Source organism: Centropristis striata, chromosome 4, assembly GCF_030273125.1.
Source record: "Centropristis striata isolate RG_2023a ecotype Rhode Island chromosome 4, C.striata_1.0, whole genome shotgun sequence".
NCBI classification, from domain to species: Eukaryota; Metazoa; Chordata; class Actinopteri; order Perciformes; family Serranidae; genus Centropristis; species Centropristis striata.
In genome coordinates this window covers 36,714,364-36,731,153 of record NC_081520.1, presented here as the reverse complement: position 1 = coordinate 36,731,153, position 16,790 = coordinate 36,714,364, and the positions used below count along the sequence as shown (strand labels likewise).

The following is a 16,790-nucleotide window of genomic DNA, read 5'->3' as shown; positions in this document are numbered from 1 at the left end:
ACACCATAGTATGCGATGAAAAAAAAAGTAATTGTTGATTTTTGCAAAAAAAGGTCAAATTTTAAAATGCCTGAGAACACTAGAAATGGGTCTATTATAGTCTTGGTTAGGAAACAGCATCTATTCAAATACAAAAACACAAGGGTCATGAAATAATAATTTATAAATTATGTTTAGCTTGCAGTAATAAAAAAAAAAAAAGTATAGTATAGTATACTAAGTATACTAACATGTATACTTCATAGGTCATTTTATCCAAAAATGCCAACCAAAAAAACACATTACAATAATATGTTAAAAGATGTAATGATCTCACTGTAGTTCAAAAAGTGTTATTTAAAAATGTCTAGTATAATATGCCATACAAATGTCTATAGTCCATAGTAAAACCTATAGTATCATTTGTGCATCCCTTAAACATACACTGGCTCATTAAATTGGCACTGAGTCATCAAAGGATAGGATAGATTCCTCCTCACTACAGCACCCTCTGCTGCCTTTACCTATGTATGACATAGAAACACTCTTGCATAGATTCAAGATATCCCCAAGCCACATCAGCTGATCCTGTTGGAATACACTGGCCTCACTGGAATGCAATTAGTTTTCTTGCTGATTTTCTGTGTGTTATTGTATGGTCAGGACAATACAATGAAAATATTCCTTTCTCATGGAAAGGTTGAAAAGTATTTTTTTTGGTTATGGAATCAGCCATATTTACATTGGTTTTACAGAACTTGAAATTTAGTTAGACGGTAACTTGACTTAAACATGTATGTGTTATGTTTTGTGCTGTAGACTTGGCTAACATTTTCTAAGCACTGTCTGATGATATTTCCTGAAAAATTGTCTGCAATTTCTCTTCCTGAAGGTGCATCAGACCGCAGCTGAAATCTTTGGCCCTGGGTTTCCATGCTCTGGCAACACGTACCCTTGGTAAGCCTCCTTAACCCTTTATCAGGCAAAGAACTATACTTGGTAGTTAGAGTCAGGTAATATTTTGAGAAAAAAAGTTGCAAATTTACTAGATTAAAGTGGCAAATCTACAAGAAAAAAAGTCGCAGATTTAAGAGATTTAAAGTGGCAAATCTGTGCGAAAAAAGTCGCAGATTTACGAGAAAAAAGTGGGAAAAAGCAACTTTTTTTTCTCCCAGATTCACCACTTTAAATCTCATAAATCTGCACATTTTTTTCTCGTAGATTTGCCACTTTAATCTCGTAAACTTTTTTCTCAAAATATTATTTTCGTATGTTTTTTTTTTTACACATTCTGGCAGTATGTAATATCCTCCAATATTCTCTAGGATTGAAATTTGGAATTTGCAAGTATTTCAATGAGTGTCCTGTTCAGGGTTAAAGTGATGAATCTGGGAGAAAAAAGTTGCTTTTTTCACACTTTTTTCTCGTAAATCTGGGAGTTTTTTAGCACAGATTTGCCACTTTAAATCTCTTAAATCTGCGACTTTTTTGAGTGTAGATTTGTCACTTTAATCTAGTAAATTTGCAACTTTTTTCTCGAAATATTACCTGAAGTTACCAAATATAGTTCTTTGCCTGATAAAGGGTTAAAAGCATTTCCTCTATCATCCTTGTTGGAGTGCCTCAGGGCTAAGATGCAAACCCTGGGTTTGAATCATTTTGATTACTTTTGCCATCTTTCTTGTCACTTTAACTACCAGATGCACTCAAAAAGGCATTTGAATTAAAAATATATTTTTGGTTCTACAGCGGGGATCCCAGCACCCATCTATTTTGGAGCCATCATTGACACCACATGTCTAAAATGGGGTCAAAAGAGGTGTGGAGGCATAGGAGCCTGCAGAATCTACAACACCACTGCATACAGGTAGTACTCCAGCATATTCAGAGTTTTGTGGGTGGTTCTCTGTATAAATATCAGACATTCAGTCATTATCACAGTCTCATGGTGGCTTACTTAAAGCTCAGACTTTTGATGTGGCAATATTATATTTTACGGGGCAATGAACAACATCTGAAACAGAATTGAATTAAAATGGCCGATGACCGAGTTGAAATTTATGTTAAGTTGTAACTGATATATTTGATTTGGTATATTTACTTGATTAAAAAGGTGGCGAGTACCAACTTTGAAGTACAAAATCTATTTTGTAATTGCTCATATTAGGTTACATTTGTGTCTGTCATATGCCTTTTGGTTACAATATCATTAACTTGCCTGAAATTCAAACTCCTTCTCAGAGTCATAACCCAATTAAATCTGAATACATGGCCATAATGTACATATTTTCAGATTAAATCCTGATATTATTGCCTTGGTTTCCATCCTTAAATAAATATCCATTACCTGCTTAAAAAAAAGTTATGATAAACTTTCATTATAAGCCCAGAACTTGCTGGAGATTCATCATGTTTTCTTCAGTATCAAAGTAATCCTGTGATTGTCTGTACAGCTAAAATAGGTACATTGTCGTCATTTGCCGTTTTCTGACACTTCCTCAGTCCCGTCTTGTCAAAAGCAGCAGCATCTTTACCAATTAATAATAATAATTTTTACATCTTAACTTCTCAGGATAGCATACCTGGGTCTGACTCTGAGCCTGCGGACTATCTCCTTCATTATTTGCATCCCGGGCTTCATTCTGCTCAGCCGACAGCTGAAGAAGGAGGAAAGAAACGCCATCCACGGAGCTCTAGCCAACGGGGGAACGGAGCTGGAGGCCCTCAGGAAGGATGAGTTTGTGATTTCCAATTCTGAGCAATCACAACAAACGCCAGACAACAGCACAGACAGAGAAACACGGCTGTGAGATCCAGCAGAACTGGCCCCCCACTTGTCTCCTTCACACACACAGACATACACAAACACACACACAAGCATACACGTACATATTCACCCACAGTGATACTGTACAGGTGCACACACAAATATTTGCAGGGAATCACATGTTGTATCTGATCTCCTATAAAGCGTACATTCTATATTTATACTACTGGACCTGTGAAGGCTTTGGAAATTTGATATAACTGAAATATTCTTGAATGTACATGCTGTTATTTTTTCCTCATAAAGTAAAGTATGACAATATTTTTTCAATATTTTTAATGGTAGCACAAGCGATTACATGGGAAATATGACTTGTGCGGGCTCTTGCGAAACGTATAATTCTAAAAAACAGCACTAACGAAGCTGCCTCTTGGGATTTTAATGTCAAAGGAAATTTTGTATCCTTCCTGACAACAACAGAGGAAGAGAAGTGGCCTTATAAACCAGAGGCACCACACTAAATTTAAACAAAAAATATATATAATTAAGATGAGGAAAATTAGACCTTCAAAGAGATAGGAAGTGAGGATTTATATATTTTTAGAATCTTAAATAGAGAAGATGAAATTACTTACTTTTAGAAGGCTTGGCAGTATGACGTAGCCTATGTGCCTCATTTACTCAACAGTTACCTCTAAATCATGTGTTAAGCCATGGGTGATTGGACGCATATATCAGCCATCAGCGATTGGCTGACTACATCTCCAGTTGTTGTTTTTTTGGGGTGGCGGCAGACAAGGTTTAATCAAGTGTGACAGTGTACCAAAATCATGTAAACTCACAACAAAACCCGCCCTACAATGCTAGGATTGTTTAAGGTTATGCCTTATGTACTTATGGCTTAATGTTAATATTTAAAACGTGGCGGGGTTCTACAACTGGCTGGTTAGCTAAGGTAGGAAGTCACTGGAGCTGTGGGTTTGACTCCCTGCTGGGTCACTTGGAAATATGTTTTGTTCAATTTATTGCGGATCGGTTGGTAGGTAAAGTGTAGGTGTAATTGCAGAGTTATGTGAAATATTCGGTTAATAAATAGCTTTGAATGCTACAGCTGTGTTCTGCTAGCTTCTTCCATAGGGCACGGTGGCTCTGAGAGCTCTCAGCGGTGCAACTTAAGAAAAATTACACAAAACACAAGCAAATTAACAAAACATCATCAATTTGACAACACAAGCACAGCATTTAGGAAACGTGCTGCAAAGACCACAACACAACACAATGAGAAAAAGCAACGCAAATAGACCACAACACAACAGAAGTGTTTCCAGAGGACACTTAAAAGTGATGCAAATGCAGGCTAGCGCTAGCGTGCTAACATTAGCGGCCGATCATGGCGCCGGTAATCGATAGCAAGACCAACTAAAACGTGTAGCATTCATTTATTTTATTTGTTCAACTGCAATGTGATTGATACGGGCGAGCGCTATATATCACATTATATCGTGAAAATATCATTATCATGAAATAACTTGATAACAAGGTGGTGTAGTGGTTAGCACTCTCGCCTCACAGCTGCCGGTTCGCCTCCCGCCTGCGGCTCTTCTGTGTGGAGTTTGCATGTTCTCCCCGTGTCAGCGTGGGTTCTCACCGGGTTCTCCGGCTTCCTCCCACAGGCCAAAAACATGCACTTAGGTTTAATTGGTGACTCTAAATTGCCCGTAGGTGTGAATGAGAGTGTGATTGTCTGTCTCTATGTGTCAGCCCTGCGATAGTTTGGCGACCTGTCCAGGGTGTACCCGCCTCTCGCCCAATGTCAGCTGGGATCGGCTCCAGCCCCCCGCGACCCGAATGCGGATAAGCGGTTAATGGTAATGAATGAATATCACAGGCGTGTCCAGACGCGTGCAACACTTTTAAGTGTCCTCTGGATAAACTTCTGTTGTGTTGTGGTCTTTGCAGCACGTTTTCTAAATACTGCGCTGTTGTCAAATTGATGTTTTCTCAATTTGCTTGCGTTTTGTGTTCTTAAGTTGCAGCGCCACCTTACATAGGTGACAAGAAGCACACCACACTGCGCTGCGCTGAACAATCCTAGCCTCGCATGGCGGGTGTTGTGATTGTGGTGCTTTGTGCAGCAAATTAGTCACTACCAATACCAATTTTCATGTAGCCTACACGCAGTAAATACAGTCTTATGCAGTGGCCATGCACCACTCTCTGCAGGCAGCACTGCACCAAAATGGACACACACCTGTGGGAACATAGCAACGATGGCCAGTTGGAAAATGTTAACATATCGCCCAACCCTATCCCTTATCATTTGAACACATCTGAATAGTTTTATTTTGCTTTTAAATTTCCGACTCATTGCAATTTCTCCCAGCCTCTTAATATTTTTTACCCCCTTTAAGCCTAATGTCCAGTGTGATTGTTTTGCAGTTTGTGTTGTGTGCTTTCTGGATGTGAACTGGTTCCCTTGGTACTCATGCTCACTAAAAATAGAAGCTGTGTTTTGGTGAGATTTGCTTACCTGTTTGTCTAGTGGAGGCTGCAATATTTTGATGCTTTCAACCAGCACCAACCCCAATTAATTAATTTGTAAATCTGAGGAAAAAAGCGTTACATGGAGATAATCAGCATATTAAACTTTGTAACGGTTAGAGTGAATTTGCTCAGAATATCTCAGTGCACCTCAGCAGGCTCTGGTATTAAACATTTATGTTACTATTGTGTATAAGCTCTGCTTCCACATCTGCAGCCATTGGGATGATGTTTTACTGGTCAGTCTATTCTTTTGATTAAGTTTTGAGGTTTTTTGTGTATTGTTTTCATGTGAATGGACTCCTGTGCCAAAACCCACAACAAAAAGATCATGGTCTATTCTCAGGTTTTATTCTCATCAACTTCATCCCATAATCAGAACCAATTCCTCGAAATCTGTCAACATAATTTCTAAAGTTAACTTAATTGACTAGCTACTGTATCTCCACACTTTTTCGCTTTAAAAAGTATTACTTGTAAATGTATAGCATATTATTTTATAAGACTTTATTTCCTATATGGATATGTGCCATTTTGTAAACTGAATCATCTTTTCAATTCAGGTTAAGTTTCAGGCACAAGTACAGACTCAGAGAGGAGCAGTTAGCGGTGAAGAGGAAGGAAGTCATTATCTCAGTAATGCAAGGCATTTTTCTTGCATTAAAGAAATCAGAATGTAAATAATTTTCTTGGATTATTTTTGTAAAATTTCAAAGAAATATCTTAAATGTAATACTAAAATAAAACTTTTAATATCCAATGAAACAATGTGTTGGTGTTATTTTTTTCAAGACAAGACTAAAGAATAAAGAAATGTATCTTTATTAAACAAAATGATCTACATCCACCTAAAAGGCACTTCTATCCGTTTCCTGTCTTCATCAGAAACGTCAGAACACAACTCAAGGAATTTTTGCAATTTTATGACTTGAAAGGGAACTTTGGTTAACCCTATAAACTATGTATTTCTCATAAAAAATTGGAAACATTTAAGCATCTGGTGATTACATCTGAGCTCCTCAGTCACAGTAACAAGGCACTGGATAAGGGAAATAAAACAAAAACATCACAGCCCCTTTTCATGACACATACTCCCAACGCAACTTTCACACTAACCCAAAAATCAAAGCTTGAACACGCAAATATTTAACAATTTATCCTACCAGGTTAAGACATTTGAACCTTATGTAATCATAAATGGTTGAATCAAATTTTCTATCCCTATAAATATATCTGCATCCACAGATTCATTACATTAGATGTTAAAATGAAGAAGGAAACCAATAGAAAAAAAACTTCTGCACTTGAAGTGAGAAATTTTCCACCATTACAATTCACCACCAGTACTTGGGTAAAAAAAAGTGCAGATAAACAAGAACACGTGACGTGCAACTGTACATGCAAACTATATTTGCACAGCCATAACAGCTCAGACTGAATTTGCATATTGTTAAGCTCAAAGCAGGTGTCCTTGCTACACACAGGAATAAAGGAGCAAACTAAGTATCAAAATACATTCATAGCCATCTCTACTGTAGCTTTAAACAAATCTTGCACTCTGCACCTGGCTAAAACTAATGACACAAACCATAAAACAACACCCATTGCATATTTCGTTAACACAATAAGTGCCCTGTGATCAGACCTGGGTCCATTACTGACTGAACTCTCTCTCTCTCTCTCTTCCCTTCTGCCTGAAAGTGTGTGCACTAAGTCACACTGTGGCCGGCAGAAACAGGAAGCCATCAAGTATTATGCACTCCATGTAAGCCAGTCCGATGCCCGAATAAAAAAAATTACCTCCATGCTTTAAAACCATTACTGATATCAGCAAAAGTCTTTATCTCAGAGGAGCCAATCCTGGGTTTGTGATATACGCTGTGACACAAGGTGTTATATGAAGGTAAAGCAGTGGCTCTCGTGATGATTGTGTAAACACTTCAAGATTCAAGGATTGTGCGATAACTAGTCGTCCTTTTTGTTTGCGCTGTCTTGAAGATTCTGAAAAGATAAAAAGACAAAAGAAAATGTCAGTAAATGTGTTTTGATTCTATGTAAAGCCACATGAATACATTGTTCTTGTTTTACCTTTTTTTTTTTTTTTTTTAAATGGTAATAAAACAACACGTGTTCAATTCATCTACTGTCAACCCCTATTTCCTGAGAATTATTTAAGCACTTTTCAAGCTTTATTCACACCTTACATTTCACATGAAATTTTATGTTATTGTGCTACAAACAACCAAAATTGTTTGCATTCAACAGAAGGTTGACAAATAAACAACGTTTCATATTTCGAAATGTGTCAAATGTAATTATAAGTAGACATTATGGCATCCTAGATTTCATTTCAAGTGGTTTCGAGCCTAATTTTCAAAATCCAAGCACTTTTCAAACCTTGAAAACACTACATTAAAATGTGAGTGTTTAAAGACCTCCAGTACCAGTAGGAACCCCTGCACTGTAAATTTAAATGTACTATGATTTCTTTAATTGAAATCCTCGAAACAGGAGGGTGGACAGACCTTACTCCTGTGTTTTCAGCATCTCAAAAACAGAGCCACGGCACTTAAGTCGATTGACATTTTAAAATGTGAACTATGGAGGAGCCATGCCTTCAACCTGCCTGATGTCGATAATTGCTTTCTAAAATTGTTATATGTAGATCGTGAATGACCCGACAAGCCATTATCCTGCTGTGTTTGGCACTAAGCATCACCTGGAGCTCCTGATGTTCTTTCAGCAGTCTGTCGTACTCCCTGGCCAGACGCTCCATCTGCGTCTTCATTATATCTGCCTCTGACTGGGAGTTTTCCAGGGCTAGAGGAGAAACAAGCGCACACATTAGCACAGGGTATCCTCTTTGTCTTTAGAAGGGACAAGTTTTAAAGTGTACAGTTCTATCACCTGTCCTGGAGTCCTAATATACAAATAACTCACATGTAAAAGCAGCAACAATCGTTAAAGTGGATATGTGTATGATTACTAACCATCTGCTGCAGTCTTCTGTTCTTCTTTCAGTTTCTCCACTTCTTTCCTCAACAGCTCCATGCCCTCTGCTGTAGCCTTATCACCCTTCCCTTCCATCAGAGTCTGAAATACACCAAATCACATACAAGTTAATGAAATACAGCTCTTTGTCTACATATACAGTACAGGCCAAAAGTTTGGACACGCCTTCTCATTCAATGCGTTTTTCTTTATTTTCATGACTATTTACATTGTAGATTGTCACTGAAGGCATCAAAACTATGAATGAACACATATGGAATTATGTACTTAACAAAAAAAGTGTGAAATAACTGAAAACATGTCTTGTATTTTAGATTCCTCAAAGTAACCACCCTTTGCTTACTAGAATATAAGACATGTTTTCAGTTATTTCACACTTTTTTGTTAAGTACATAATTCCACATGTGTTCATTAATAGTTTTGATTAACCTACAATGTCAATAGTCATGAAAATAAAGGAAACGCATTGAATGAGAAGGTGTGTCCAAACTTTTGGCCTGTACTGTAACTCCAACATAAAATATCCATGGTGTGTTCACAGTCTAGAGGTGCTTAATCAGGGGAAACAAAGCAAGTGTCTCAAACATATGCGGTATAAATACTGCCTCCAAATGCGCACTGAAAGTAGTTCACATGCAGCCTTGTGGAGGAAATCACTCAAGTGGGCATCCCAGGCATTAAGAGTTGAGCCAAGAGAGGCACCAAACAGAGATAGTGGTGAGAAACAGGGTTTTGGACTACAGAAGGACAAAAGCCTGGGTCTGCCCATCCCAACTGGTCTCTCATCTGGATCATGTGTTATGAGACAAAAAAAACACCCAGTGATCACACCTAGAATAAGTGAAATGTTTTCAACTGCCTCAGTATGTCTAAATGGAATCTTGTATGTAGAGTTTTTAGCAAAAGATAACATTCAATCTTCCCAAATTTTGGAACATTGTCCTGAAACATGCACCTAAAATTTCACCCTAGGTGACGTGAAGACAATGTTGTGTTCAGTCCTGACTGACTGTGAAAACAGACTGATAAGTGATGCTCTTTTAGTGTAGAGAGTGATGCAATGAACTCTGTTATAAAAAAGCCTTTAAATGCTGCATTGCTTGTCAGCAACCACTCATCTGGTAACTTAACTAACTGATTTTCTTTCAAAATAAGTGCAGAGAATGTGTAAGTGTAGATCTCATCTATGTCAATGTGATGAGTGGTCCATGTGGATTTTAAAAAGTAACTAATACTGTTGAATATTTAAATAGTTCCATCTAACAGTGAAATCTTCTTTACCTGTTTCAGCAGCTCATTGTCCTCCATGTATTTTTTGGCAGCCTGGTTAGCATTATCAGCCTGCGTCTGAAGGGCAGCTGTAGTGGCAGATGCTGCTGCAAGTTGGTTAATCAAGGTGACCACTCGCTTCATTACTCTGCAAAGAGACAAAAATAATTTCAGGAGCTTGAGAAACACCTCTGACATGACATTTGGGAATCAGTATAAGAGAGCAATGACTCACAGCCAGAGGAAGACAGCGAAGCCAGAGATGTAGAGGTTCCTCTGGGCTCTGAAGAGCTTCATGTGCAGGTGGTCAAACATGTTCGGTTGCAGTTTGGCGTCTGTGCCAAGTTCTTTAGCTGAATATTTCCTCACCTCACGCACGGCATCTGAAGAAATAAAATGTAAGCAATGACCAAAAGTTACTCTTTTTCTACTGGGGCATTTCAATTTTGACATATGTTTTTATATGTTTATCTAGTTGAGAGAGAATTAGAGAGTGATTTAAATAAACCTGAATTACCAACTGTTCAAGAGACGCATCTTCAAAAATTAACATTACAGTATGATCATTTTCTGATTATAGGAAAGCTAAAAGACGGTTGTCCACAATGCCAACATTTTTATCCTAAATATAATATTAATATGCAAATTAGTTGATTGTATTGTCCTTCACTTTTAATTTGCAAAAAACAAAAATATTCTGATTGTTTAATATGTTATAAGGAACTTCTTTACATTTCCTGTAGTTTTCAAAGGGGCCAATTATCGGTTAAACAACAGCAGGCATCTGAGAACATGGTCTGTCTAACATGGTCTGGATTTTTTTCAATTGTTTGCAACCTATTTCTCTATTTCTCTCTACTATGTGTCATCGTCATGTATTTTTCAGTTTCCATGACTTTATTCAATAGTGCAGGAATTCCCTCAACACACTGCTAATGTGTCAATTCCAACACTTGACACCGGCGGTAGGAGTTTTTACCTACAGTATCTTCAAGGTTATAAGAAAAAAACCTGATACGCTTAATGTTTCACTTACCAAGGAAGAGAACGATGAGTATTATGATCATTGTGAGAAACACTTTGTTCCAGAACGGTGCCATCCAACTCCAGATCCTCAGGTGGAAAATACTCTGCCACCTGCACCACACGCATGGACACATAATTACAAACATTTATAAACAGGCAGCATATCAAGAGTATGCCACCGACTCACTCACTAAGCAACATATAATACATATCTTCTGCAATGTTGCCCTATTTTTGTTGTGTTGATTAAAAGATCACGTTGTGGTAATACAACCCTGAACACACAGGATTCTGACTTGCCTCCTGGGTGAGATGAAGGGTAAACAGAGGATGACAAGAATGCCAATCTCCACGTAGAGAAATAGGGCCACAGCAGTCCATTGCAGAGTCATCTTGAGAGACCTTTGGCGTTAACCTGTCAAAGAATGACATGAAACCTTACAGGAAAAACGGGTAATGACTGGATTCTGAACAGGCTCTGTGAGAAAAACAACATACAGTTGGAACGTTTAGTTTGCACGTGTGGCCTTTATCCCACTTGGACAACAATGCAGTCATTTGAGAGATATGCGGATTAAAGCGCCTTATCCACTGTGTTCACAGTTCACATACCTTAACTTAAACCTGCAAAAGCTAGCTGCAGTAAACTCTGTTAACCTCACCTTATTTGAGTGCGCCAACACAAGCAACGGGGAAAATATAGTTAAGTTTACGCTTTTATCCCTATCAGAAGCAAATACCCGTGACGTAACGCTTAGGATTTTAATAATAAGGTTACTCTCATTATCCTTCGTCCCTGTTCAAAGCCACCGTTCATATAAAAGCATCCAGATTCAGAAGCAGCGTTAGCTAACTTAGGTTAGCTAGCGTAAACATTTTAAAACGAAAACAAGGCAGTTATGTATCTACTTTCATGTCAGAAGCAAGGCAAAAAAAATCACAACTTACAAGCAAATCACCAGAGGTACCAACTTAAGAGAGTAATGTAACTTTTAAGCTCTGGCAGAGAAAAGTTAGCCTGACTCCTTCCTCTTCCTGTCGGAGAACTGGGCAGTGCTGGAGGCGTGGCTCTCAGTGGCGCATGCGCATACGCAAATAATAAACAGACGCAAGATTACATGTTAAAGACATTAACGCAGTGCATATGCTGGCAGTCTTCACAACTTTTTTGTTTTGTAGACAGGAGAGAGTTGAGATATACTGTTCAAACTCTGCCCTAAACAAAAATAAATTTGTTTTTTTTTACTTGAAAACTTACATTTGTGTATGTGTATTTGGCAAGAAGAAAAACTAAATTTATAAGAAAATATGCATCATCATCCTACTTTTTGTGATCAAAACAGCCAAATATGACATCTTTATAATGCAAAGTAAAACCAGTGAAAATAACAAACGAGGCAATGTCCAGAGATGTATGTAAATTCACAAGACCAAAATAAATGCGAGATAGTTTCAGGGTGCAGATCACAAAAAACAAGTTTCAGCTTTATTTACCGTCTATGGTTTCAGACATACATTAACAATGCTGAACAATGCGTCGGGTTTTGATAATTGGCTCAGTATATCATATATTATTTTTTTTCTGACGTTTGTCTATCCACACCTCTGTTTATTCATTTTCACACGGATGCAAGGTACAGATTTTTACTTTGAAGGTAAAAATCTAATTATTTCCGGTCGATTGCTTTCAATAACTCACCAAATTAAGAAACCCTTATTTACATTCAATTTCGTTGTTTCCTTTTGACTCAGTAATTATTTTTCTGCTGCTAAATAGTTACAAATAAAACTTACAAATAACATCATAAAAATAATAATTTTACCATTTTTTTTGTTGTTGTGATTTTTCTTTTTTACATGCACTCAAAAGAAATTATGCTAAATGTAATATATTTCATAGTTGATGACTTTGAGAATATTGCCCTAGATTAAATTTGTATTGATAAAACTGAACATCTTTGTGGATTTGCAGCTACAATGGCATGTCCCATGTTACATGTGTTAAATATTCAGTGAGGCCAAACACTCAAGCATTAGTATGTACTTACATGTATTCTTATTGCTTCAGACAAACATTAATAATACCTAGATATTCTGTTTAAACAGCTACTGTTTACTGAAGGCTTGACTGGCAGGAAAAAATAGCAACAAAGAAGACAGACATCAGTGACAAACATATGGCTTTGCAGTTTTATTTGGCAAAAAAATTAGAATAAAATCACGATATTAAAATAAAAAATATCACTTGTCGATCGGCTCATGTTCCCAGATCATTCACTGACCCGTATGTGTTCTGGAGGTAATCTATTACAGCTGAGGTACTGGAAAGAGAATTGAATACTTTTCTTTCTGGCTGGGAGCTAACCCTCTCCAGCATGTAGATTAGATGGTGGTGGAAGCAGGTGAATGGAGTGCCCTGCTCTAATGCGATGTCCACCCAGTCCCATATACACTCCAAAGGAGTATCTTCATAGCCGCTGAACATAGCAGGATTTGCAAGCAACCCTCGTGCAGCCATCACACCTGATCCAAACAAACAAGAAATAAATTCAAAAGGAATATTGTCATTTATGCATCTGTCATAATATCGTTAGCCTCATAGCATAATTGCCTAAGTCATTTTTTGGCCAAATTGTGATATCTGCCTAACTCTACTCTCCTACCACTGCTGCATCTTTCTGCCTTATTGCCTTTGTTCTCAACCTATCAGAACACTTGTTAGAGTCCAAAATCACTTTCTGCCTTAGTCATCTCCTTGACTTAGGCATTTTTGCCGCTACATACAAACCAAACTACATTATTTATATGTAAGAGAAAAAATTGCCTTAGTCAGGGCATATTCTGCCTAAGTCACTTTTATCTGTTATGAAATCGATGTGTTTAATTTTTTATGCAAACTTTTTCACACTTCTATTTGAACTTACTGTTACAATATCAATTAAAAATACCAATGGGCTAAAAATCCTAAAAATTGTGTTTTTTCTTGTTTCCCGAAAACGTTCAAATATGACTTAGGCAAATATGCTATGAGGCTAACGATATGTTGATTAAGTGTACTTGCTTAAAAGTCTGATGTGTTGAGAAACGACCTACCATCGACACCAGTAAGCTGGTGAGTGGACTCCACATCTCGGAGGTACTTTATGTCCCCATTGGCAATGACAGGGATGGACACGCTGTCTTTGATCGTCTTTATGGCATCATAATGGACGGGCTGGTGGCGTTCTTCTGCTGTACGGCCATGGACCGTTATCCATGACACACCTGCTGATTCAGCTTTTTGGCACAGATCCACTGTCCGCCTCAGGTCCTTGTGAATTCTGTGGGTGAAGTGAATTACATTTATTATTCTCGTTAGTATTATCATATTACCTAGTTTTAACACAGGAGGTCACAGTACCGTTACATTAAAAACTTTAATTACATCTATTTGGACACATGGAATTTCTTATTTTTACCAGGTACAATGTCTCTCAACCGATACTGTATTACTGAGGTCATTGCTGATAGATATTGTAATAATACAATAACTCTAAAGGTCCACATATATCCATATACAAATAAACTTTTTCCAGATCCTTATTTTTTTAATTTTTTTAATTGTTACCAAGAATACAGAGTGGGAAATAATACAGATGAAAAGTGAACTTGCCAGTGCTCTCTGGTGGACAAACTATCTCATATATAATAATAAAGTGTTATGTCAAACTGGTTCAGGTTTTTACCTTATTTTGATGGAGGCTGTATAGTTTGGATTGGCCACTTGGTTTCTGACCTGTGTGACCATGTCTTTCACTAGCTCAGGCTTGTTGATGAGGCATGCACCATACCCTGCTGACATAGCCCATCTGAAAACACAACATTACAAGTTGAAAAACATGGTTTTATAGATTTTAGTGCAATTATCCATCATGGTAACACTTAATTAGTGAATTCATTCATTCAATTAGTGTTTGAATGAATGAATAATAGGGATGAAACATTAACATACCATTTATTATTGTATTAAAATGAATAAGCCAAACAAACCGTGAGCTTGTGAGGCAATATAAATTCCAAATGCTGAATAAGATAATGACTTAAAAATAATGCCCTGATGACAAAACGTATCCGGGCCTACTGTCAGTAACTGTACCTCTGAGGACAACCACAGTTGAGGTCAACTCCATCTGAGAAAGGTGCTACCACACAGGCTGCATCAGCCAGAGTCTGTGCATCATGGGCAGCAAACTGCACTATCAAGGGCCGGTCACCTGGAGAAGAAAGGGAAAAGCAAAATGTTTTATCATTTCTCAAGATTATGAGTGCAATGCTCACAATTAATGTGGTGACATTGATCATTTGGTGAATCTGTAGAGATACTATGCACAAGTTTTGGTACAGCAAGACAGTATGGTAGTAAACACACACAGATCAACTCATATTGCAATGTTGCTACTCACTCTCATTGGTAGTGAATTCACTGTCTCTGGCTTTCACGGATCGCATGAAGTCGGCAGCAACTATCATTGGTGTGAAGCAGATATCACAGTCGTACTTCCTCACTAGGGACCTGAATGCAAGCCTATGGGAACAATCATATTGAGTATAATGTGCAACGGGCACACAATAATTCAAGATTCATTCAATAAATCAATAATTCAAGATTCAAGACTACAAAAAATATCGAAATAAATAGATACCATTACAAAAGAGGAGACAGTCTCCACTTACTTTGAATATCGAACCATTGGAGCACATATTTTCAGGACCTTTCCCTTCTCAAACATGTCCATGATACTGTTGTTACCATTAGCAGTCTTCATTTTTCACAAGCAGCACTGTTAGCCAGCTAGCATAACAAGCTAACGAGCGCAATATCCAAGAGTAGAGTTTCGTTAAACAGTGGCTTTTTTGTCGTCTGGTATTTACTTCATTGCTTCAGAGACAAGGACGAACTAAATATACTTCGTAAAATCCCACACATGCCCACGCAGATACACAAATATAATCAGGTTTACTTCACAACAATAATAAACATCAGCGCTTCAGTCCACCATGCGGGAAAAAAGTGTGGGCGTGTGTTTACGACCTCTGAACCAACACGTCATACAACACGGTGAGTGTTAATGTTTTATTTTATTTAAAATCCTAAAAATATATTAATCAATGTAAAAAGTCTAGGTTGTACAAGGCAAAGAAAAAAAATATTGAAAGTGTAAAAAATTGTGTTTGATGTAACAGCGATACATCCACGTCACAGCTATCCGTGCAATGCTGCTTTCAGGTTGTGTGGGGAAAAATAGTTGTCAAGATTTCAAATCAACAAAGCTCCTGTGGAATTAGTTTAATTTGCTTAAAAGGGGCTCATTATTACACACATGTAGAGACATACAAACAATTACTATGTCCTCTATGAAAAGGGCAATGATGGTTTGGAAGAAATATTAAACATCTTACGATTAAAAAAAAAATTGGAGCACCAAAGGAAATTTATCTTCACACATTTATCCCACAGATAAATACGGTTACATATAAAGAGAAAACAGTAAAATTGCCTATTCCAACTGATAAAATCAGTGATTTTCAGGGTGTGAAAAGCAACTCCTCAGTGTGTCATATTGTGTAGTGAAAAAAACCAAAATGTGAAATACAATGAAAGAATGAAATGGTGCAAGATGTTACCCAATACCTACTGTTCCTCAGCTCCCATCAGGCCAGGACTGCCAGTGGTGGAGACATCTTCTGAGGAAACCCCTCTGGTGCAGAAATGCTCAAGAAACACTGAATTTATGAAATAAGCACCAATGCTGCAACAACCGTTTTGCACTAAAGACAATCAGTAGGGCAGACAAAGTGGTCATCAGACAGGGAAATAATGTGTGTTGGATGTAATGTTGAACTTACTTGTTTGTGTAATATGCGAAAAGCCAAAAGTTAAAACTTGTAGCTGACATCCAGAGGATTTCTGATATTAAGTTTATATGTAGTTTTCTGTTTTGTCACTATAATCAGTTACAGTGACTACCAGAACAATTTTCCCAGAAAACACTTTTTCTAAGGACTGGGACTACAAGTGTACTATGCACTGATTATGTATGTGGTTTTGATATTATCCCCACTTTTCAGTGCATTCTCTTTGCAACACAGAGTCAACGGGAATCTTGTTAAACCTATGATGTCGAAAATGTGATTTGAAGCCCAAAATCAACCTTTT

The 16,790-nt window shown here is 37.5% G+C and overlaps 2 protein-coding genes across 4 annotated transcripts in view; one reads left to right on the top strand and one right to left on the bottom strand.

The window, feature by feature from the left end:
- The window catches only part of LOC131970321 (solute carrier organic anion transporter family member 1C1-like), a 40,482-nt gene extending 37,412 nt beyond the window's left edge, over positions 1-3,070 (top strand). For both annotated transcript variants that reach the window (XM_059331687.1, XM_059331686.1), the window contains 3 exons: positions 872-936; positions 1,729-1,846; positions 2,552-3,070. In XM_059331687.1, coding sequence (XP_059187670.1) covers positions 872-936; positions 1,729-1,846; positions 2,552-2,789 — 421 coding nt within the window. In that variant the 3' untranslated portion in view covers positions 2,790-3,070. The remainder of the gene's footprint in view (positions 1-871; positions 937-1,728; positions 1,847-2,551) is intronic.
- A 3,023-nt stretch (positions 3,071-6,093) lies between these two features.
- Positions 6,094-15,663, bottom strand: LOC131970322 (tRNA-dihydrouridine(20a/20b) synthase [NAD(P)+]-like). Of its 2 annotated transcripts, XM_059331691.1 has the most exons (12): positions 15,308-15,663; positions 15,037-15,158; positions 14,730-14,847; positions 14,320-14,442; positions 13,684-13,914; positions 10,895-10,996; positions 10,605-10,705; positions 9,804-9,951; positions 9,581-9,716; positions 8,278-8,380; positions 8,007-8,107; positions 6,094-7,288 (listed from the first exon to the last, which is right to left on the bottom strand). In XM_059331691.1, the coding sequence occupies exons 1-12, from the start codon at positions 15,397-15,399 to the stop codon at positions 7,253-7,255; spliced, it is 1,413 nt and encodes a 470-aa protein (XP_059187674.1). In that variant the 5' UTR covers positions 15,400-15,663; the 3' UTR covers positions 6,094-7,252. The 2 variants fall into 2 exon arrangements, with proteins under 2 accessions (XP_059187674.1, XP_059187673.1); XM_059331690.1 differs by lacking the exons at positions 6,094-7,288; positions 8,007-8,107; positions 8,278-8,380; ... (2 more) ...; positions 10,605-10,705; positions 10,895-10,996 and adding an exon at positions 12,773-13,117 and having other exon boundaries at positions 13,688-13,914.
- Positions 15,664-16,790: the final 1,127 nt, after the last annotated feature.